Below are 24572 nucleotides of genomic sequence, written 5' to 3' on the forward strand. Positions count from 1 at the left end.
ACAGTCAAACGAGGAGCGTATGGAAGGTTAAAATCCTTTTAGAATAATTATATGACTGCAAATGGGCTTGTAAAGACTTGGAAAAACTGTGTAAGTCTCTGCTCAAATAGCGTGGGTATCCCACAATACGCAGTCAGCTCGTTCTGTAACAAAGCTCTTTGATTTACTGTTGTCATAAAGAGACCCAGGGCCAATTAGATTTGTCTAGGACATGGTCATGGGTGGATAATTTGCCAGCGCGCCACTAAAGGCTGACTTGAGATTTTTGTGTCTTCTCAACGGCTCAATTGAGCTTCAAAGTTAATTTGAGGTCACTCATAACCTCAAATATCACACCCGCTCCAAGTCTATTGGCAAGCAAACATTGACGGCCGGCGCTCATGCCAAACCTGTGGCTGGTTACTGTAGTCAAAACACAAATGGATTCATCTTCTTTAATCGATGCATTTCACAGAATATCAAGTAGAATAAGAGAGAACTTCTCCGGAAAGCGTTTCGACGTGCCGTCAGAATAATGATGTCTCTCGCTGTTGCGAAGGGTCTGATGCTTTTGCGGCCAAGATACACCCAACTAGAGAGGAAGAGTTGTGAACAATCAATAAAACGTTCTTGTTTTTTGACTCAGGGAATGTTCTCACACCTAATGTGAACCCAAATTCAGACCTTCACATGACTTCATTATCATGTTTTAATTTATGAAAACATTTATCATCATGCCTGGACATCATTGTTTTTATGTCGATCTTTATAAATGATTAGAGAGCTCATTAATGAAAAATATTTGGACACGCTTATTTGTACTCATACATAAACATGAATCAAATGCCCACGGCACACACACTTTCATTCATCTTCTCTGTTGATGTGTTTTAGATCAACAGATGATTCAGCTACAGTGGGGACAGTGGTGGTGAGCAGGTTGAAGATGGGGGAGATAGAGGACGGAGAGGTGGACCACATCACCGCCGACATGCACCAAAAGGTAAGACGCTCTCACATGCACACAAGGTCCGGCCAGCCAAATAAACCCTTTCACAATGCTTTTTACATGAATTTGTATGTGGAAAAGCCAGGTAACATATTTTGATACAATTTTGTTCACAGCAAATCAAGTCCTCTTAGGTCATTTTGGTACTGTTGAATATTTATTCAATTTGCTGTGGCAAGAATGGCCGTGGAGTGTTGAAGTAGCATCTGTTGCTATGGACAACAGTAAAATAGTTGAGAGAGAGAGAGAGAGAGAGAGAGAAGGAGAAGGAGAGGGAGAGGGAGAGGGAGAGGGAAAGGGAGAGGGAGAGGGAGAGGGAGAGAGAATCAAGAGGGTGGGAGAATTATTGAGAGTTATGGAGATGAACGTGAAGAGCAAATGGAGGAGACTTACATGGAGAATCTGGGTTGTGATGCATTCTGAAATGCATTGAAATTTTTTTTTAAAGCTGAATATACATTCACATATAAATAAATAAGTAAAGCAAAACATTGGTATTTTTATAATTATATATCTTCTGTGAAAGGCGCAGGGTCAAAAAATGTTGAACCAATTACGTTGTGAACATTTTCAGTCAGCCTATTTTGCATCCCACTGTGCACCCTGTTCACGCAGACGTCATTGGTCATCAGCCGAGAAAGTAAACTTTTCCCGATGCGCCCGTCACACAGGGTGGACTGTTGAGTGACACCGTCTCGAACATGAAGCTGATGCTTCCCAGCAGCCCCGCCCTCCGTTAACGCTGTGGTCTCGGTGCTGTGGTCCCGGTGCCCCTCTTTAGGTGGCCCCCCATGGTAAGAAGTGTCTCGAAACTCTTCCAGGCCCATTGAAGGTCATGTGATGTAATGAGACGTGAAGAGTCATCCGTCAGGCACTAAACACTGGTGCGGAGTCTGAATTTAAAGTGATCAGGGCATTAGCGCTGCGGGTCAGACTCGCTGAAGTTGATGGAGGAGCTGTGTTTGTCTTGAGCTGGCGTGAGGGTCTCTTTGGCTCCTGGTTTGCTTACATTGGCACTCTGGGATACTTGGAGAACCGCTTGATTATCTGAGCACCGGTGCAGGTGACAGCTTATCAAATATTTGCGTGGCTCATAGCAGTGAGAGATATTGGGGGCATCCAATTGAGAGCCTGCATGGACTCTGTAAAAGTATCTTTAAAAAAAAAGTGCCCTGATACACAACAAACAATGCATGCAGGGCAGAATAAGGCAAATATCCACTGCTCATAAAGATCAGTCAATCAAATTATAAAGCCCTGAAACACCAGGAGACGAGCAAAGAAATGAATCCTCTTTGTCAGCTGGTCCACAGCTTAAGTCCTAACATCTACTGATGTTTCTCAACCACAACAATTGTGACAAAATTAGACTCAACCAAATTGCAACCGAAAAAAAATGATATCACTCATTGGGAAACCCAAACAAAACAACAAAGCAAAAAAAATACAAATTTGGCCCTAACCAGAAATTACAGTCACGCAGACTATCTATACACAGTGACAGATACAAAACTCAGAGCCACGTTGACAAGATCCAGACTCAGTGGACATACAGTAAACTCACTATAGATACGGTCAGACACAGACAAACATGGCTGCCACAGGACCAAAGACTGTGTCCACACTGATCTCAACAAAATTGAGACGGAACTCCACTTCCTAACAGAATGCACACAATTCACAGATACACGGACAATGTTTTATGAAAAAATCAAGTCCATACACCAGACGTTTAAAAGTCTGTCAAACGATCAGAAACTGACGTATCTGTTTGGAGAATACAAGGACTGCTGTGTGTTAGCTGCACAATACAGGATTTGTCTGCCTGTCACAACAACAGAAACAGCAACAATTCTGCCCTGACCTGATGTTTCCAATATATGTATTTATACTATATTATTATATCCCTTTATTCTGCTACTTAGATTTAAATTTTGCAAATGTTTGTTTAAACTATACTCTATTTCTGTTTTTATATACAGCAGATAAAATAAATATTGAACACGTCAGTAAATATATTTCTCAAGGTATTGTTGACAATTTTCACAAGATGTCGTTAACATCCCAAATAATCCAAACATACAGAGAAAACAAAAAATAAGTTCACAAATGAAGTTTTATGAGACAGGGGAAAAGTATTAAACATGTTTACTGAAATGTATTTAATACAAAAGCCTTTGCTGGTAATGACAGGTTCAAGATGTCTGCTGTATGGAGAAATTAGTTGCATGCACTGCTCAGGTGTGATTTTGTCCCATTCTTCCAAACAAACAGTCTTCAAATCTTGAAGGTTCCGTGGGCCTCTTCTATGAGTCTGTAGTTCTTTCCATAGATTTTCTTTTGGATTCAAGTCAGGTGATTCGCTGGGCCATTCTAGCAGCTTTATTCACGTTCTCTGAAACCAATTGAGAGTTTCCTTGGCTGTGTGTTTGGGATCATTGTCTTGCTGAAATGCCCACCCTCGTTTTATTTTCATTATTATAGTAGATGGCAGCAGATTTTTATCAAGAATGTCTCTGGCAAACTTTATATAATAGAAGGAAGAAAGAATGGTAAAATGTACAGTGTCGTAGGCTGAAAAACAGCCCCCCACCATGATGTTTCCACCTCCAAACTTTACTGTTGCTATGGTGTTTTTGGGGTGATGTACATTGCCATTTGTACATCACCCCAAATCATCACAGTTAAATTTTGGTCTCATCTGACAAGACTATATTCTCCCAGTATTTCACAGACTTTAAACGAGCTTTAACATGTTTTTTCTTCAGCAATGGAGTCTTGAGCATGCATACAGGACACTGCGGTTGAGTGCGTTAAAACAATTCTCACTGGAACAGTCAGAAGCTTAGAAATCCTCCTTTAACCAATGCCATCAGTATGTTTTGCTGCAACAACAATGTTGCGACGGTCTTGCAAGAGCTCTTTACTTTTACCCATTATGAGATGACACCTTGATAATGAGACACCCTTTTATATGCCATCAGTTGGGGCTGAACCATCTGATGTTCATTTCCATTGACAAGGGGCAGGATTGCTTTCTAATTACTCATAGATTTCAGCTGGTGTCTTGCCTTTCCATGCCTTTTTGCACCTCCCGTTCTTCATGTGTTCAATACTTTTTCCCTGTCTCTTTCCTTTTTATTATACATAACTTAATTTGTGAACTTATTTGTTTTGTTTTCTTTGTATATATTGATTATTTGCATTGTTGCCGACATCTGGTACAAATGTTATAAACATTTAAAGATGCACTACATGAATCACATTTTATTTTATTTCTATAATTATCTTTCTTTTCGTTTGTTTACATACTTGCACTATTTGTACGCAGCCCAGCTGCAAATGCTTTGGCAATACGAATGTAATTTTTTTCATGAAAATAAAGCACACTTAAATTGAAACTGAGAGAGAGAGAGAGTAAGAAGGACATGGTGCTACTGCCAACTACCACTCACGATGTCTTCCGTTGAGATTATGGACTTCCACTTTCATTCAAATATCATATTTGGCTTGTTATCTGGTGCCCTACACTCTAAAAAAAGATGGATTGTTTTAACTCATGGTTGGGTCAAATACAGTAAGGACAAACCCACTGCTGGTATAAATTAACCTCTAGAGAACAAGCCAACATTTTTAAGAGTGTTAAAGTAAAATAAGAAGGCCGTAAGAAATGTAATTGAACAGGACAGTTAAGATACTACTGTATGATTTTCTGCCAAAGCTGCTTTAAAACATTGTGTGATATAGAAAATACAATAGAAATAAAATTTCAAAGTGGCATTGCTGTTAATATTAATACACACTTCTGTTTTTACCACAGTGCACGCTGGTGTATGAAACGTCACATGGAACAAGTAATGACAAAGATAATGGACCTATAATGAATGCTGGTGAGTACGTTCATTTTTTATTGAAATGTATTGTGGTTTGTTTTTGTATTTATGTTTTTAAAGGTCTAGTGTATGAAATTTAGCGGCATCTATTGGTGAGGTTGCGAATTCCAACCAACGTCTTACTCCACCACTCACCCCTTCCTTCGAAGCACTGTGACTATCACTAAGATGTCACAGTTTCAATTCTTTGCCGAAGGAGATAACGTATTTACCAAATGCGCTCTTTAAAGCAGTTTGTCCGTCTAGGGTTAATGAAACAACATGGTGAATTCCATGGAAGGAGACCCGCAGTGTATATATGTAGATAGAAAAACATAACGTTTCCGTACCCCTATTATCATCTCACAAGCCCGTCTTGGGAACCACTGCCTTAGGTAGCAGTGTAAACACTATTAAGAGAATAGGTAAAGATTAAAAGACATTTTGTCAGTGTTCATTTATTTTACCTGGTGTGGAAAAAGTCAGCCATCTTTATTCCAAGGTTTATTTTTCTCACAGCTCCTTGTCTTATTATTAGTCATCAACAATTCTGTGGGTGCGAGGACAAAAATTCCCTTTATGTGGTATAGAAAATATATTTTTGGAAAACTGTCTGTTTCTTGTCTCCCAATCTATATTTGTCTACTGCTGCCAGGCAAAACAATTAGTCAACCAACAATGTGTGACGTTTCACTATAGTGGTTGCTCGTGTCAAAACATTTTAGTCTTCTTACTGCGGTAAGACTGGCTTATGAATTTCGTCTCCACCACCCCCGTCCATTGATATGTGTTGTGCTCCAATACAAAACTAAAGCTATGTCATTACTCTAAGAGCTTGAGCAGACGCTCGCTGCAATGTACTTTGACTGTTGGATTAGAACGAGAGTGGAGTCAAAGGTTAATCCTGTTCTCTGGCAAACCGAGAGTTGGTTGAGGGCGTTTGCGTCCACTAGTACTCCTCTAGAGGACACTCGTTCATCTGTCCTTCTGTAATTTAGCAGGTTTTTCAATAACTTTTTACAGTGCGGTAGAACAGGGTAGATGTTTGTTGAGAATTCGAATTTAGTATATCTGTACACCACATAAAATTTATGTTCATGTGTTTTTCATAGGTTTTTCCTAGAAATACGTAGCTTGAATATAGCAGACATGAACTAAAAACTCTTTATTAAAAAAAAACGTTTTATTTTTAAATAAAACATAATGCATCCTCCCTCATGTTTTTCAAACCTAATGTCTCTCACTTTCTTTTCCAGTGTTTAAGAATGCGGTTTGTAAGGTGTATCGCTTTCAGACGGTGGACAGTAAATGGATGCTGGTACGGGAGCAGATGGCTGAGTGCACGTTGTCCTTCAGCATCCCCAAACAGCTCATCAGCCTCTACATTGAGGAGGACACAAACAGGTGAGACCTCAGTCCTGGCAATGTTCAGAGGTTACAGCCGGTGTAAAGTGTTGAAGAATGAAAGGCCACGACAGGTCTGGCTACTGTTGAAACAACAAGGCGAATGCGATGTAAGGGGACACGCTGTGTTTGTAAAAAGAAATAGCTCATTCTAAGGTAATAAAAAAGAAAACGCCTCATCATGTAAGGTGCTCCTCGTGCAAGGGTTTATTTCAAAGATGGAAATGGCTGTTTTAGAGCTATACTTAGAGTCTGTGCTAAATTATTCAAGGATGTTTAACACTTCAAAGCAGAGTGCCCGTCCTCTGCCACGAAAACTCCTCCACCTCCCTCTCTCTCTCTCTCTCTCTCTCTCTCTCTTTCATTTTTACCCTTCCGTTTCTATTCCCCCTATCTCATTGTTGGAGCGTTGTTACCTGTGCAAAAGCAAATTGAACTACATGGAATCTCGCACGGTGAAAAGAACAAGTGTGCACTGGAAGAAACCTTCAGTCATAAAGTTTGTAAGGCATAGCGGTAAATAATTCTCTCCTACAGAGTGAATTGATGTTTTAAGAACAGTGCATGTTACTTCTCAGCTCCTGCTCCATTCAATAAATGTAAGCCGTCCCCGCAAAGTAGCTTTACACGATTGCCACGTACCTCTGTGAACATCTGTGAATGAACAGGGCCACAGAATGTTCCAAGAATGAAAGAATTAGAGTGTATTGTTGCTTCAGACATTGATGCTACAGCAGGTAGTGTTTGAATTGTGTGGCCTGCGTTAGGCAAACCCGCTGAACTAAAAGCTTTTTATGATGTGGTGATAAGAAAGGAACAAGATGTGACATGATTTGGATTTGCATTGCTACTCTGAGTATGTATGAATGTTGTTAGCTCAATAAAAAAATTGGTTTAGATCTGGTTTACAAATTCTAATTTCGATTTCTGCTGTTCAGGCAACAAAACACAGCTTTGAGTCTAATTTCTGCCGCCTGTCTAAACAAAGTTTGCGTCTCCTAGACTCGCTCTTTCCCTTGAGTTTCTATGCAGAGCCAAATGCCTCTCAGCTCACATCATTATCTGTGGCAACTATGCTAAAGTTGACAGATATTAGCATAGGCGCATTTTCGTCCAAAAAAAAAAAATTTTTAAGGCAGACCAGGAATCGTGCATGGCCGTTCAAGAATCTCAGATCATTAACTCGGCCAGACACACATTCCCAGACTGTAGCGCCCGTGGGTCAGACCCTGCTAAGCAATTATCATCATGCGTGCATTATTCAGCGAGGCTATTTGGCCTCAACACCTGCTCTCCCGCGTACAGACAGGTAACTTAAGAAGCCGTTTCTATCCCAAGACATCCAATTATCAGCCCGGGCGCCACATTCACCTTTAAGTCTGTTTTTATCTGCATGTGTTGGTTCTGGTTTAACACAATTTGATTTAATTCAAAACCAAATAGCAGTTTATTTAATAGAGATTTAGATTTCAAGGTGAAAGCAAGGAATTGTACACCCACATTTTGGTTGAAGATACATGCTTTAAAAACCCGCAGCCTCTCACTTTATTCAAAACAGTTCAATGTTTGTATGTTGTGTGATGTTTGCATGACATCTTTCGGCAGCCTTTATCAAATTCCAGGGTCTCAGGCAAAAGCTAGCCTATTTGTTGTTTTAAGAGGGGGAGGAGCCCTGCCCCAACTTCCTGTTTCAATGGAGTTTGTCAACACATTGAACAAAGATCAATAAACTTGGTCCGTAAAACAAATAAAAATAATTATAGACAGAAATATGCATTTATAATTAGTAATTCATATTGTATTTTTATTTATTTAATAGTAGTTATATATAATTTCAACATTAAACAGAAGTTGCAAAGATATTTTCTTAATATTTTCCTGTATATCCGAGTGAAACATTGAAAGTGGAAGTTGAAGGGGGATGATTTGTCATTTAGAGACCCATTTTGTGACCTGAACAGATAAATCATTTATAATAAACACTGCAATAGTCCAGTAAAAAATAAGAATAGTCAGTTCAATTTCATGGGGACTTTAAAAAAAACAATGTAATAAAAATAATTTAATTCTTAAAATAATTTCAATAGGACTTTAGACATGAATTTGTTTATAAACCACAAATTCTTAAAAGCACAACTGTTAGGGCGTGTCCACACTTCTGAAGGACCATGAAGCCCCAGAGGGTTAAAGAGCTTATATAACCGTTACTTTTCAGTTCCATGCAACCCAATTGCTAGCTCAACTCAAATGTGAATAAAAATTCAAATTATATAGTTCAAATGCTTGCAGGAAGAACTTTACACAGACAAGCAGTGTATATGCATATGTAGATAATCTTTATATTATAAATGCATTTTTTTGTCTTTGTCTGTCGTGTATTTATTTGCACATTCATCAGATCAGCCCACACATGTCATGAAGCGTTTTCTTCAAAAGCCTTTGAGCTGCAGGAGTGTGTTTGTTGAAGTACAGTGAATATGTTACTGTTGCTCAGGTGCTGCGTCAAGACTAAAATTTTGATTCCATCCTCCTTCGATGCCGACAGCCCGTCAGTGGGCTTTGGTAAGAGAAAAAAGGAAGATTGGACAGAGAGCGATTTTTACATTTTTCTCACGTAATGTTGTCATTAATTAAGCACCATGTTACAAATAACTTTTTCCCAGCATATTTAGTCAATTAACCCTCAGGTCGGAGTATTTTGTCGTATTTACATTACCAAATTCTTCTGAATCGTGATGTTCATTACGTGCAAAATCCTGAATCTCTGCCACGAGACAGATGAACGTTTTGAGTTGTCTCTCTTAGTGTACTTTGGCCAAGCATAAACTTGAGGAATTGTTTCACAATTGTCCGTAACACGACACAATTCGATTTGAGCTCTTGAAGTGATTCATCCAAAAATGAAAATTCTGCCATTATCTACTCGCCCTTATTTCAAACCTTTAATTTTTGGGTGAACTGTCACTTCACCGCAAACTCGCCGGAGATCTGTCCCATTTGACGCTGGTTGTCCTGCAGTAAAGGTAGCTGTATTTAATTGCCATTCCCTACATATTTGTGGAATTGAAGGCAGACACAAAGGCTCTGGTAAATTCAAGCGAACAGTCGCCGTAACGCACCATGAAATGAAGCCCGCTGTGTAACCGCTTCCTGTACTGCCACATGCACATAATTCCAGCACTCTCATCCGCAAAACTTCAGAGCCTTTTGGTTTTCACTCACCGTGATATCGTTCCTCATTTCTCTAACGTCTGATTTCCCTCCCATCCCATCAATATGAAAAATATGAGTTTCTATGACTTTGTCATGTGTTGCGCTTTTCCCACCTACAAATCTTTCTTTTATTATCACATCCTGTTCAACCCAAAGCACATTCTGATAAAGCTACATTACATTCATGTCGCAGCTTTTGAACAGAACAAGATGGCAGATATGACTAAAGCATGAAATTTAATAATTTCTTTTCACCTTTTTCCCTAAGATAACGCTTCTTTAACAATGAGAATAAAACAGGAATAGATCATTCTGAAAGCCATGGGTACTTGAGGAAGATATAGACTGGTGTCTAAAGCAAAAAATTTTAAATAACCTGCAGTTACGTATTTGTTCCCATAATACATCTGCCCTGTGTGACCTTGAACATTAAACAATGCATGTACATTCAGATAATCCGTGAGTACATCCAATAGTTCAGTCCCTTTGACCTTTGGTTTTGCTGTGGACAAGATAAAGTTTGTTCTACATACAAAAGAAAAAAGTCTTGTTAATATTTTAATGAGGAACACAAAAATTACATAGATTAGGTACACTATTAAAAAAACATTAAAATTTTTATATTGTGGCAGTTGTGGCACCAGACAAAGATAAAAATAATGTGTTTCGTGTAATTTTATGACCAAATTTGAGGTATATTTCTAGAAATTATTTTACAAATATATGAATTTCCTAAATGGATATTTTAAATGTATAATATAAATGTAATGTTAATATTAATTGAAGAGTCTTTAGAATTTTTACATTGTCTTTTCATATTTTATTATTAATATTAAATGTTTACTGCACAAAACATGTTTGTATTTCTTGTTTGTGCACCTGTTTATCATGTACTTTTTTATAGAAAGTATTTTCTATTTTCACCTTGTATAATTCATAGCACGTTCACACAACCTGTCTATGTTTGCATCTGACTAATTTGACTAGCGTCTACCAAGTGACAGATGAATTTGCACGGAGTGTCCAAGTTTGATTAGATCTACAACCTTTGATATCAACTGGAAAAGATATGGGAAATATTTTCTCCTCGCTTTGCAATCTTGCATTTGACAGATGCTTTTATCCAAAGCCACTTAAAATGCATTCAAACCCACAACCTTTGCAATGCTCAGGGGCAGCGCCAGGACGATTTTTTGGGGGTGTGCTAAGGGGAAGCTTAACAGTTTAGAATGTGGGCTAATTAAATTATTAAATTAATAAATGCTATAGCTTGACAACATGCAAATTTGTCGTTTAAATACAGAACATTGTTGTTGTGCATTTACCTACATTTCTCCCATGGGTGCTCTAAGTTATACTGTAGTTATTGTTAATTAATTAAGATTTTGTGAACATTTAGAATAAGCTTTTATTATATGCTGTGCTTTTTTGTTGAAAACATTATGCAATGTGTAAAGTTGCCTACGAAACAAAGGTATTTATGAACTAAACTAAAAAATAACAGAAAAAGCAAATGAAGCAGAATACATCAATGAACATTCGGAACATACTGTGGCATACAGTTGGCATATGATTTTCTTATTACATCAAAAGTTTGTGAATATCCAAAATGGCATATCCATAAGCACACGGTTCGAGTCCTTTAGGCTCCATCGCTAGCATAATTATTCCTTTTATAACCAAAAGCAAACTAATCAATGCTATACTCTTCTGTTCTTTGTATTGAAAAAGAATAAGCAGTAAAACGCAAGTATTTCAGCATAGTCCACGACGTGTTCCTATAAAGTGCAGATTATTTAAAACGTTGAAATACAGCGGATAAAATAAATATTGAACACTTCACCGTTTTTCTCAGTACATTTATTTCTCAATTTACTGTTGATATAAAATTTTCACCAGACGGCGTTTCCCCAAATAAACCATAAATACAAACAAAACAAAACAAATAAGTTCATGAATTAAGTTTTATGTAATAAAATAGCATGAAAAAAGTATTGAACACTTACTGAAATGTATTTAATACTTTGTACAAAGCCTTGGTTGGTAATGACAGCTTCAAGATGTCTGCTGTATGGAGAAATTAGTTGCATGCACTGCTCAGGTGTGATTTTGTCCCATTCTTCATTCAAGTCAGGTGATTCGCTGGGCCATTCTAGCAGCTTTATTCACTTTCTCTGAAACCAATTGAGAGTTTCCTTGGCTGTGTGTCTGGGATCATTGTCTTGCTGAAATGTCCACCCTCGTTTTATCTTCATCATTCGGGTAGATGGCAGCAGATTTTAATGAAGAATGTCTCTTTGCATTTGTCAATTCATCCTTCGTTCAATTATGTAAAGTTTACCAGTGTCGTATGCTGAAAAACAGCCCCACACCATGATGTTCCCACCACCAATCTTCACTGTTTATATGGTGTTTATGGGGTGATGTGCAGTGCCATTTGATATCCAAACTCCAAAGAGTAAAATTTTGGTCTCATCTGACCATACTAGATTCTTCCAGTATTTCACAGGCATGTCTAAATGTTGTGCAGCAAACTTTAAACTAGCTTTTCTTTAGCAATGGAGTCTTGCGTGGTGAGCGTGCATACAGGCCACTGCGGTTGAGTGCTTTACTTATTGTTTTCTTTGAAACAATTGTACCTTTCTGAAGTTCTACACAAGTGGCTCTTGGACCACTGTTTTGATTATTCTTTATACTCCTCTGTCAGAAATTTTACGAGGAGCACCTGGTCATGGTTGGTTTATGATGAAAGGATGTTCTTTCCACTTCCACCTTGAGAAATATATTTACTGAGAAAAATGGTGACCTGTTCAATACTTATTTTGCCATATTTTGTATATTCACAACAAGTCTGACCTCCATATAATCTGTTGTAGTTTTCCAATACTGTAACTATAATGTAAATGTATACAGCACCCACGCTCACGTACAAAAACAACATAACATCTGATTTGCCACGGTGGGCACAACAATCCTGTTTACTGGCACTTGAGCTGCTCTCTGCGGTAAAATGAAGAGTCTCTCTTCCCGGTCAATGCGATTTATTTTAAAGTCTCCATGAACAGATATTGTGATCGTGTTAACTTCTGTATTCTGATGCATTTCATAGTGAAACAGAATTTCAAATGAGAAAAAACTGTGGGCGTGGTTTATTTTTTTACTGAGATTAGATTGGATGTAAAATCACAGCCGTTGCACTTTGAAATGGAACTGCGAGCAGAATGACAGTTGAAGGGGAGAAGTTAGCAGATGCCCACCCAAGACACTACAAGGCAGACGTGCATTTTCAGATTTTAACTGAAGAACATGAATTTTAAGAATAGAAGGACTCTATTACAAGAGTAAGCTATTTACAATAAACGCTACAATATTTCATGAAAATATATATATATTTAATTTCACAGGGACTTTAAGTAATGTTTTATTCAGTTCGATGCTATCCAATAGTCACATTTTCTTACACTAATTTACAGGAAAAGTTTGAATGGGCAGCCAACCACAAACGTACTGTCTTGATAACAGATGGCAACAAACATAATCCCAAAATACATTTTATTTATGTTTTATTGACTGATGTTATCAGCTTGTTTAGTAGGCAAAGTCAGTGTATATAGCCGCTGCTTACAAGACGGGCTATTTGCAATCAGTTATAGAAAGACACTCCATAAAAGATATTAGGAAATACTTGGGGGTGATTTGCCGGGCTAAGCAGTTTTCTGACGGGGCTATAGCACCAGAAAGCACCCCTAGTGCCGTCACTATCAATGCTATCACAGTGATTTTTCTGTTACTGTGTTATCAAAGTTTTCCCTGTACTGTAGGTGATCATATCAGAACAGATTTAGATAAAGTGCTTGGAGCTTTTAATCTACCAACACTTCTGATTTATCAGATCTGTTCTTTCTTAAACTTCTTATAAATAAAGATCCACCCTTCGACAAATTTAAATAAAAACATAATCTGTCTTTTCTTCAAAGGTTATTTCTGCTCGTTTCTTTTTTGGGGGGGGATTCTAATCACAAATTATCACAAGAAATTATTAAACTTTCACAGAGAATTTACATGAAAATGAATCATTGTTCCCTTGGAAATTCCCTGCACAATGAAAGACGCCTGAACCTTTTCTTAATGAGAACCGTTATAAAGCTCTCGCTGTCTGCTTAGAGAGATAAGTCCCTAAGTTTTATGTAAATCTACCGTACTTTTGTCGTGTTGTGCAACAAATAGCTACAGAGATCACACGACAACAATGAAAGGCAAGGCTGACAATTTCTTTCTAAAAGCCAATGCAAGTCAAGCTAAGGAACCTCTTAGCATAAGAGATGGGGCCAATTAGAGCGAGTACTCTGTCACAGGGAGAAGAGTTGGGCATATAAAGGGAAAATCCATGTGTATGGGTGTTCGCTTGCTAAAGGTGAGAGTTCTTTCCTCTGTAGTGCATTTGCTAAGTGGATAATTGAGCCTCTTCGATAGCTCCATGAGCTGGTCATGTGTGTTAGGGTGCATGGATAATCTGAGTGATGATGGAAGATTTGTGCCATTTACTCCATATCTAGCTTTAAGGTCATCTTCTGTATATGCTATAGTGCAGTGATTCTCAACCGGTGGGCCTCGGAGCACCATCTGGTAGGCCGTATAGGTAGTGGTAGACTACCGCCAAATTAATTTGTATTTATTTTTAAATTGACAAATTTTTAGTTTTGTATGGTTTAACAAGTCGAAGTGTGTGGTGAGAATTTGTCGCCATGACAACCGTACCACTGAGGTGGTGAGCTGCTGCCGGCGGTAGTGCACGTCACTGTGACAAATATAAGTGTAATAAAATTATAGTTGCGATCAGGGTTACTAGGCTTTCAATTGTAGATTGTTTCATTTAAATATTTTACATTAACAAAGAAACTATCGCTATCGAGTAGGAAAAAGTTATGTTTTTATCTGATTAGGATAGCCAAGGTAGGTTTAAAGAGTTTGTTTTAAATGGAATTGTTAAGGACTGTAAGGGTTATACGCGACTGACAGAAGTTGTCACTGCAACAAGAGCTTTTTTATTTCATATTTAACTTTAATCATTTAAGTTCTCATTATTTACTGATGTTTATTTTAATGTTTTATATGCTGTAGTGTGCTTTTTCACTGATGGATTTGCGCATTATAAGGACAGATGTTTCAACCTCATTTATTTCAGATATCATATTTCTATTTCAAGTATTTAACAATTTCAAGTATTTAAATAGGGTCCATATTTCTCTCCCAATCGTCATTTGGTTGCTACACGCATATATAATAATAATAACCGCTTGTTTGATTTGTCCATTAACACCGCGGTGGTAAAAAACTGCCACCATCACAGCCGTTGGCAGAATACATTAAGTTTGGTTTTATAATGGCAGGTACTGAAACTAAGCCGAAGACACAGTGTTTTTTTATGTGTAGAAATTTCGTCGAACGATGCGCTAAAACCATCAAATTTACATAAACCTTTGAACACAAAACACCTGGTCAGGTCTGGCCTGACCTGTTATTGTTATAGGAATAAATGGTTACTAAGTAGACCTGCCAAGTCTTTTCTATGATTATTCAACAGTTTTCATCTATGTAGCTTACCTGACTAAATCTGCTACTGTGGCATAAAAGATTAACAGCAGAGAATATGTACTCTTTGTATATTTTGTGTTCATACTATCATATTTGGAAAGGTGGTCATCGGAAATGTGTTAAACAGTTCTTGGTGGGCAATGAGTTTCAAAAGGTTGAGAACCCCTGCTATAGTGTACTCTAAAAGTTGCATTGAAATGGGTCATATCAGCGGGAATTACGTTTTCCTTGATCTTTTTAGATAAAAACAGAATAGCCTGTATTAGGCCTATGACTGACTTCTGAAGAATGTACTGTGCTCTGTACTCCTACAACAAAACAGTTCATTAAAAAGTGTAATTCAACATTAAAACAGTTGTATTATTATAAGCTACACTCTCTCACATTCTCTTTTATTCTCTTAGTATTTTGACGATCCACTGTCTGTTGTAATGATGATGATTGATGTCATTTTCTTTCTCACAGGATACAGGAGCTGAATGATCTGGGAGCACTTTCTCCACACTGGGACAACATGAGAAAAGAGGTCATCTCTCGCTATAACCAGATCATCAAAGAATACCAGCAAACACTCGCTGAACTGGATAAATTTACCGGTAAGAGATTCTGATGTTCACACACACATGCGTACACATACATTCCGCAATTTTAATTTCAAATATTCTTGATTAATAGTTTCTTTGTGAAAGAACACATTTTTTCACCTGCATTCATGCATGATTTCTTAGTTCATCAAATGTATATACGTAGCTCACGGTTAGCTGTAAAATTCAATGAAACATTAAACTTGAATGGCTACACACGGTTGCCAAAAGAACAAGAAAAGCCACGCTGTGCGCTCGCCGTTTTATTGCTGACTCCTACTGCATTAACACACATACTGCAAGCTTTATTTTCATTTCCTTGTTTACATAACTACTTTTTTTTGGAATAACCGATAAGACGGGCGCGACACCAGGGTCTGCCATAGTGCAGCGGTCGCAGGTATTGTCTTATGTCTGTGTGCAGGGGTAATGTAGCCATGGCAACTAAGTTTCACTTGAGTAGAAAGGACAAAAACAAGAATGGCTCAATTAGGCGGTTTTGTGCTGTGATTTTATGCTGTGGTGGTTCCACCGGCACGGTTTCAAATTATAGCCCAGAGTCTTCAGTGTAAGCCACATCTTACACACACACAGTGCATATCTCAGAATGACAATTATCACACTGTCATCATACATTTAGCTCGAGCCCCTTTTGGTCTTATTTAATAGTGTGAAAAAACGTATGGATTGTGGATTATGCATAAGAAATATTATAGATACTAATAATATTAGAATTAACAAATTTAATTTGGAACATGTTGGCAATAGTACAAAAACAGCTTTAAAACTAAGTTAAAGGTCCAGTGTATGAAATGTAGCGGTAAGGTTGTAAATTGCAACCAACGGCTCACTTCACCGCTCACCCCTCCCTTTCCAAGCAATACGGTGGATGACACGGAACTAAGAGGTTGTTAGGTTTTTCCACTAGTTTGACGAAGGAGATTGCGTATTTACGAAACTTGCTTTGCAGAGCAGTTTGTCCATTTAGGGTTACTGTAGAATCAACATGGCGAATTCCATGTAAGGGGACCAGCGGTGTATGTAGATAAATAAAGGTAGTAAAAACATAACACTTCATTATGTAAGATCTTTATACACCTCTGAAGACATACAGTAATTATGGTCTGTATATTATATTGCATTTCTGTCAAAAGATCCTCCAAAAAAATTACATAAGTTATACTGCAGTGTTGATTACCAGCTGTCTATAAAAGCCAAGTGTGCCACACACATCCTGAAAAAATGAAGCCAAAGCCATTTTATTAACCCTGTGTGGCTGGCTGCAGTATAGATTATAAACCCTGCCCTCTCCATGTAAACCTACGGAATTCATGCCGAACTAAAAACTGGGTTACAAGACGCTATTAAAAGGGGCGTGGTAACATGATTTCTTTGTTTACTACTGAGTCATTGGGGAATATGTGCAGGACCTTCAGGTACAAACCTGGCTGTATAAACCTCTGAGGAGTTTTCGCTGGTTCCTAGTCGTGCAAATATTTGTGTATGCTGCAACACAATGTTTGCCATCAAGCAGTGTATAACATCATCCCACATGGTCCTGACTATAATTCATGATCCTTTTAAAAGTAAAATCAGAGCACTAAATGTCAGTATTAGCAGCACCTCACCTTGGCCTGCAAGCGAAAATACTTTGGCCGTCTAGACAAAACCCCTGATCTACATCGATCAGCCATTACTGGGGCCGATATGCAGTGACAAGAGTTCACAGGTTTGTGCTTGACCAGCTGAGCGATGTTGACACCCCTGTCCCGAGAGAGAGAGAGAGAGAGAGAGAGAGAGAGAGAGAGAGAGAGAGAGAGAGAGAGAGAGAGAGAGCGATGTCAGGTTATTCTCCAACCCTTCAGCACACAAGTTCCCAGCTGCTACATCGAGCTCTAATCTTGTCTGCTGTAGTAGCTTCCCTTTATTCCACTTCAAACTTAACTTTCTTTCATCTCAATCGAGATCTCTTCTGTGTCTCAGTTGTGTCTCCTGGTCGAATGAAAGAAAAAAAACTGGGATACAGAAGAGATGACGAATGAAGTGAGTGAATGAAGATTTCCTGTCCCCTCAGGATTTTTTTACTGAAATTAAACACCAGTAATCTCACATGTGTACAGTTTGAAATTAAAAGTATATTAAATCATAGAAAATCTCACTGATCAACTCATCACTGTTGTACATGCCCCCTCTGCCCTGTGGGATGTTGCCATAATCCACCGCAGTACCACTGCAGAGTATTAATTATTGATGCCTCATGTTATCAGTTATAATAAGGTTGGCAACTCGAGGCTCAGGAGAGCGTTTGGTTTTCAGGCGTCGTCCCACAAAAGGCCAGGTCTGTTCTCTCGCTGGCCTCCTAACCCCTGGGCGGCATGGCAGTCGCCTGCGCAGTGTTTCTTTTCTGGTTTAATTCATTTTTAATTAGACAGGCCTGACTCTAGGTACTTCAGAGTCTGTTAGCTAATGAATTAATCATTTTATGTTAGCATTGTTTGCAGCTGCTGGAATTAGCGGCTCTGTGAGCTAATCCTGTTGTTTCAGACCTCGTGCGGGTTTGCACGGCCTTTGGTGGAGAAACCACACACTCACAAGGCCTGTCAGAGACAGCAAAGTGGAACAAATTCAAGCAAAGGCTCGGTTCAGTGAGGAAGTAAAGTGTGCCATTTTAATCAAATGATGCTTTCAGGAGTGATTTCGCCGGAAATACGTGTTTTTCTTTGTCTTTGGTGTGTTATAAGTTGCCCATGCATGTATCAGACATGCGGTCTTGTAAATCTCATTGTACCATCGCAGCCATGTCGCGGAGACGATGTGTGTTTCGTTATGAAAAGAAATACTCTTTGTTTGCCCTGCCAAAAGACGATACAACAAAAAACGAATGGTTACATTTTATTTTCAACACTGTTCCAGAGAAGTTCAATCCAAATGTTCAGGTTTTTGAGAGCATTTCACCAACATCACGAATCTGGGAGAGATCAAGATGCATGGAGGCTTTTGTTAAAAAGTGAGGCAATTCCAACAGTTAAAACTCCACAAAGACTGTCTGGCGCTTCAGATTCGCAGCCTGTAAGTATATCTTCATTGTAAAAGACTGTTACGGACTAAAGCGAGTTCAGTTTGATGTTGTTGTTTCTTTGTGTAATCTACAAGTGCAAACACAAGTGGAAAAAAAGACAACATAAATCCTAATAATCAGTAATTCTGTTCCAACTAGAGGCAACAAATGTCGTGTTTATAATGGGGCTTATTGTCTTTGTTGAGTCGCGACCAGACATGGCGTAACACTGGTTGATCAAGAAGGGCCGAAGCACTCGCGGTATTTATTATGTTACCATTCCCTGCTGTAATGCGAGCTTGTTTCTATCTTTTCTCTTGTTTGTATCGACCAATCACTACGCACTAGTAAACTGGCCAATCATAGCACACTTCGCTTTTCAGAGCGATGAGCTTTGTAAAATATCAGCGCGTCTCAGAGATACAAACATGCACAGTATGTGGAAAATACAGCGTTTTTAAACCTTCAATCGTGTATACACATTGTATTACATCTAAAGCAAACAATAATATTTGTTTTAGCTGCGTCAAATGACACCCTTAAAAATTTACAAAATTAAGTAGGTCTGTAAAAACCGTGTTAAAAAATATCGTCTTGCTTTGCTCCTCTTTAATGGTAACATTATAATAGTAGTCTAATTTTAAATTTGAGCTGTCAGGTACAATTTCCCAAGTTTACAAGTTTACAGGCATAGTTCGCCCAAAAAAATTTATTCTGTCATCTTGTCATTTTAATCCTACATTTACATTTAGTAATTTAACAGACACTTTTATCCAAAGCAAATTACAACAGCGGTACCTATTCACTTGTATTGTATTGTGTTGTATTGTATTGTTTTTTTGTCCGTACAGTAGAAGTCAATGGGTACCGTCGTTGTTCGGTTACCAACAGACTTCTAAATATCTTCTTTTGTATTCTGCAGAAGACAGTTTTGAAATGACAAGAATGTGAGTAAATGATGACAGAATTTTCATTTTTGGATGAACTATCCCTTTAACCCACATAAAGATAAATCCATAAAAAGAAACTTACAATGTTTTTTTTCAAATAGAGATGGCAGTATACTTGTAAAGAGAAAAGTTGGAGATGGTTGCATGTTTGAAAATAACTGTTCAGTCAAAAATCGTCTGTTTTAATGATATACAGTATGTGTTATATTGCACTATACAAATAGTGCAAAATGCACTGAGCCTTTGATCATTTACCAGTGCTTTTTTCCCATTTCGAGCTTAACAGCCCTCGGCCACATATATGGAAAAAGCTCAAAACGACATGAGGCTGAATAAACGACGACATATTTCATTTTCCCTGAACCGCCCCTTTAAGATCTCTGCCAGCTTAGCTGTCTCAGCAAAGCGTGAAAAGAGTTGCTGCAGTTAATGTTGCTTTTAAACACTGATTTGCTTCCCAGAGTCACAGCGAAACCACAGAAAGTCTATGATACGAGGCAGACGTCACACGTTACTTTTCATGCCACTGCCCAGGGAGTTTCGATGGCGTCTGTTTAATGACAGGAAAACATTGAAAACGGTTGGCTCAGCCAAGGAGACGTGGTACCATTTAAAATGCTTGAATCTCTTTTGCATCAGTCAGAAGTCTTCGCACCTTTGGCCAACTGTGTGTTTAGCTTTGCATCTGTGCCTATCGTCTCTCCTGGCTGTTTGGTGGGGCAAAACCGTTTTTTAATACCTTAGACTACCTTCGAGGTTTTGGCACAAAAGGTGGGCATGTAATGAAAGCAAGAACACATGCATAATGTTCTAGACATTGGCTCAGGTACGCCTGCCAAAAAACTCTTTATGAGCAGACTTTAAATAGACAATGAGATATTGTAGACAAACAGATTGTGTTATTTATGTAATATGTACTTTTCCATCATAAACGGTTTTAGTCGTACCGCCCACTCCTAATACAAGCTGGTCTGCAGACTGGGCGGTCAGTTTTGCTGGGGTTTCCCTCACCAGCCTTTGAATGCACCTGGATAGCCAGATGGTGTCCGCGGTAAGGTTAATTCCTCTGCCATGGCTGACTGGCCTAGCTCCATTAGCCTGTGTCCCAGAGGGAGGACACACCTGTCTGAATCCCATCTCATGATGTGCAGGGTGGCTTCAATTGCCACACAATACGCAGTGGTGAAAAATAAATCGAAGCCGTTCTTTTATAATGATGTTGTAAAAAAGTTGTAAATGAATTGTGCCAAATTTGGTAATTCATATTTTTACAACATGATCTTGACTGTACTTGTGGTAATGATGCTGTGTGTGAATGAGCTGGTTAGCTCAGAAATTACAGTTAAACCTCCTTGACGGCCACAGTCTTTACACATGCACTGTTTGTCCAGCATTAGCTGATTAAATTGTGCTGAAAATAAGGTTAGTTATTAATTATCTTATATTATATATATTATATATATATTATATTATTAGTTATCTTATACGTAAAAAAGTCAGTAAACAAACGTCAGTAATAATCATCAAAATATGAATTTGGTTTAAATTATATTTATACCTTTAAAATATATAGTTTTAATAATATTTTGTTATATATATTATTGATTGCTTATTGATGGTGTAAGGTAAAAAATGTATATCAATTTTGTTTTCAAATGGTAAACACTTATATTGTATAATTTCAGAAGAACCCCATGTGCCACTGGTCCCCATCCATTCAGCATATTGTGAATTGTGTACAACTTTGTGCTTGTGACTGTGTGTGCAGTTTTTTCACCTACATTTGTTTCATAATTTACTCACCTTCATGTCATTTAAAAATCTGAATGACTCTTCTTCATATGCAAAACACATAAGAAGATATTTTGAAGAAAGTTGATAACCGAAGAACATTGTTTGCATTGACTTCCATTGTATGGACTCAAAACCACTGAAATATTTCTCAAAATATATTTTTTTGAGTTCCACAGAGTTAAATACAAGTTCTGAACAACATTAATGGTGACAGTATTTTATTTTTGGGTGAACTGTCCCTTTAAGAAGTGTTTTACAACTTACAATAAGACTTAATTATGTTGTATGTAAGGAGGATGCTAGTCTCCTCATGACTATGGAAAGAGAGACGTTTTATCCATGCACTTGCATCCATTCTGGAGAGGTCTTAAGCGTCTGGGCTGGTTTCCTGGAGCACCTGTGTAAGCAGAAGATCAGCCTTTCAGAGAGTTTAAGATCACAAGCAAGTGAATGTTAATGCTGCATGAGCTGTAATGGAAGTCCTTGAGCTTCTATTTATGTTTTTAAAGCATTGATCCTTTGAGCTTTTGAGTCTGATCAGATCTCATTCTTAAAGCTCTCCTTCATTAAAAGAGTAATCTTACCTATTATAAACGTGCTGTTAGATGTGGATTTTTACAACTAACACACCACACAGCATGGGTTAATCAAGAAAAGCACGAGACAGAAATGTACTATGCTTGAATGTGAACTATATGCAGGATTTGCAGGTATTGTACTGTAAATTAATCAAAATTACCACAGAGAATAGTGAGAATTACAAGAACAGCCTGTAAATTAATCTTAACACGAGTAATGCACTTTTTGGGACAAATTATATGGATTCTATGAATATTGCTTATTTGTGAAATGTTATTGCTTTATTTTGTTTTTGTTACTGAGGTTAAAGTAGATGTAGATATTTGCTTATAATGTACTCATATTATTTATGCATGTCTAATGTTTTGTCTACTCACAGCACAAATGGCCAGACAAAGTACTTACTTAAAAAGGGCCGATAGCATTTCAAAGTGTTTTTTGCTGGATTTATTAGCATATCTTAAATGCAAGGGATCAAAAGACACCCGGGTGTCACCGGCCGATATGTGCTTCAGCACAGGGGCTTTACTATATCAGTTTATTAAGATTTTAATTGGGTTGTTTTTGTACTAAGCAGGTGGTGCTGTGATTCACTAAATCCTGGGGTTTCTGGATTTAAACTGGAAGAATAAACTTGCTAATATTCAGCAGAGCGATATGTGTACTCACACCAGTTGCTGCGTATACAATCAGATTTTGAGGTGACTCGGTAGTGTGTTTCACAGGCAATTATTGTAGTCATTCAAGGTCAACTGTGATTTATTTGATCTTTTATCCGGCTTGTATGAACGATGTTCTTTTCACAGATTTGAATAAAAGGCCATTGTAAAGGTCTTTGTTTCGGCTCCCTCTTTCTATTAATGTTTAATTGCCATATTTTTATGAATTTAATCAGCCCGCCATCGGTTTCCAGAGACCACAGGCCCGAGTGTTATTTATTTGATCAAGACATCACTTTGTACTCGAATGCATTGAAATGCATTGCTATAATGCATAATAACGATGCATAAAACGAAAAGCACGCAGCCATATTTGCATGTAATTCAATAGAGGCAGATGGCGAGAGAGCTCCCATGCGGGCACGAGACTGTCTGTTTGTACTCCACCGTCTTTGTTTGTTTGTATGTTTGCTTTTGAAGGATGACTAAAACAGATTATGTGTAAACGTCTGGCTTCTCCCAATCTTTCCCAGGCCCGTTGTTCAAGCCAAGCTGCAGCAAAGGCCAGAAGTATCTGGAGTTCATCCCCATCAACCTGCACACGCAGAGAATGCGAGTGACGTGTCCAAGAAAAACAGGTGCAACGCATTTCAATTTTCTCTCAATTTCTACGGTTGTGTTTGACTAGGAGGATTGGCTCACTGAGCACAATACTGTACATATATAGTGTCTACTATTAAAACATTTAAGCCACTGCCATCTAATTGATATCTTAGAAATAAAAACATTTAATTTTGAACATTTTTAACAGATTACAGTCTGATAAAGTAGTGAGTCACACCGGAATTGGAAGATCAAGTCCAGCACAGTGTATTGTGGCATACAGTATTGCTCACGGCGCACTCTATTGTACTGTATAATGCAAATGTAGTAAAGTAGGTCATCTTGATATTCTATGAATATATATAATGTGCAGACCGCTGAATGCATAGTATATACTGCAGCAGTGCAGTTCCAGACACATCCACTCACCTACTCTCCTTGCTGTGCTATCTACCTACTGGCAGTATATCATGTTCTGGGAAGCAGCATGTGGTGGTCCCACAGATCAGTGCCACCCTATTTGCTGACAGCAGTGCCTCAGTCGTACACCAGCGGCAGGTGGTAATGCAGTCAGTAAGGGGTCAGAAGGGACATGTGGAAAGGGGTCAGAACTGCATTGAAATCACTGATGAGGATCTGACAGCAGCACAACGGGAATTCATACTTCTGATTGGACGAGATGAATATCAAAATAATACGAGCAGTTCTTCACAGACAGTCAGATAGATAGATTGTCGACTCTAGGTGTTGAAAATGCATTTCATGTGATGGTCGTGAACGTGAATGCCATTGCATTTCTAAAGACAAATTAAATTACGATCGGGTGATTGCTTATGCCAAAATGACTGTCGGTGTGTATGCAAGATTGTCATTTCAAAACACATAAAACACAAACCACGACTGAAAGTCCAGAGCAAACCCGTTATGAAAGACTGACAGAATAAGAGTTTAAAAGCCCAAAATCCTTCACCGATTCAGGTGCTTAATGGCAGTCCATCTTTATGGCCCACAGACACTTCAAGAAAAACGTTTTGCTTATGGTCTCAAATATGAGTAGCGAGGTGACATTAGGAGACAGCTGCTGTCAGGCCTCTTCTGGCATAACGGCAGCGATGTGATTTTTCAGTTTAGTTTTGAGTTTATTTGCATAGGAGTGTCAAGCCACTTGACACTGCTTTTAAGTTGTGCCATGGCATGTCACATGAATCAATGTCAACAGTCATTAAAATCTTAAAACAAGTCATTTATTTGGGAACAATGAAAAAAGAAAATT

At 38.2% G+C, this 24572-nt stretch overlaps 1 protein-coding gene across 5 annotated transcripts in view; it reads left to right on the plus strand.

The window, feature by feature from the left end:
• The window catches only part of inpp4b (inositol polyphosphate-4-phosphatase type II B), a 98938-nt gene that overhangs the window by 39574 nt on the left and 34792 nt on the right, over positions 1 to 24572 (plus strand). For all 5 annotated transcript variants that reach the window (XM_079462264.1, XM_079462263.1, XM_079462265.1 and 2 more), the window contains 5 exons: positions 874 to 982; positions 4809 to 4878; positions 6117 to 6264; positions 15538 to 15668; positions 23230 to 23334. In XM_079462264.1, coding sequence (XP_079318390.1) covers positions 874 to 982; positions 4809 to 4878; positions 6117 to 6264; positions 15538 to 15668; positions 23230 to 23334 — 563 coding nt within the window. The remainder of the gene's footprint in view (positions 1 to 873; positions 983 to 4808; positions 4879 to 6116; positions 6265 to 15537; positions 15669 to 23229; positions 23335 to 24572) is intronic.

This window comes from Barbatula barbatula (assembly GCF_947034865.1).
Source record: "Barbatula barbatula genome assembly, chromosome: 8".
In the NCBI taxonomy this organism is placed as follows: Eukaryota; Metazoa; Chordata; class Actinopteri; order Cypriniformes; family Nemacheilidae; genus Barbatula; species Barbatula barbatula.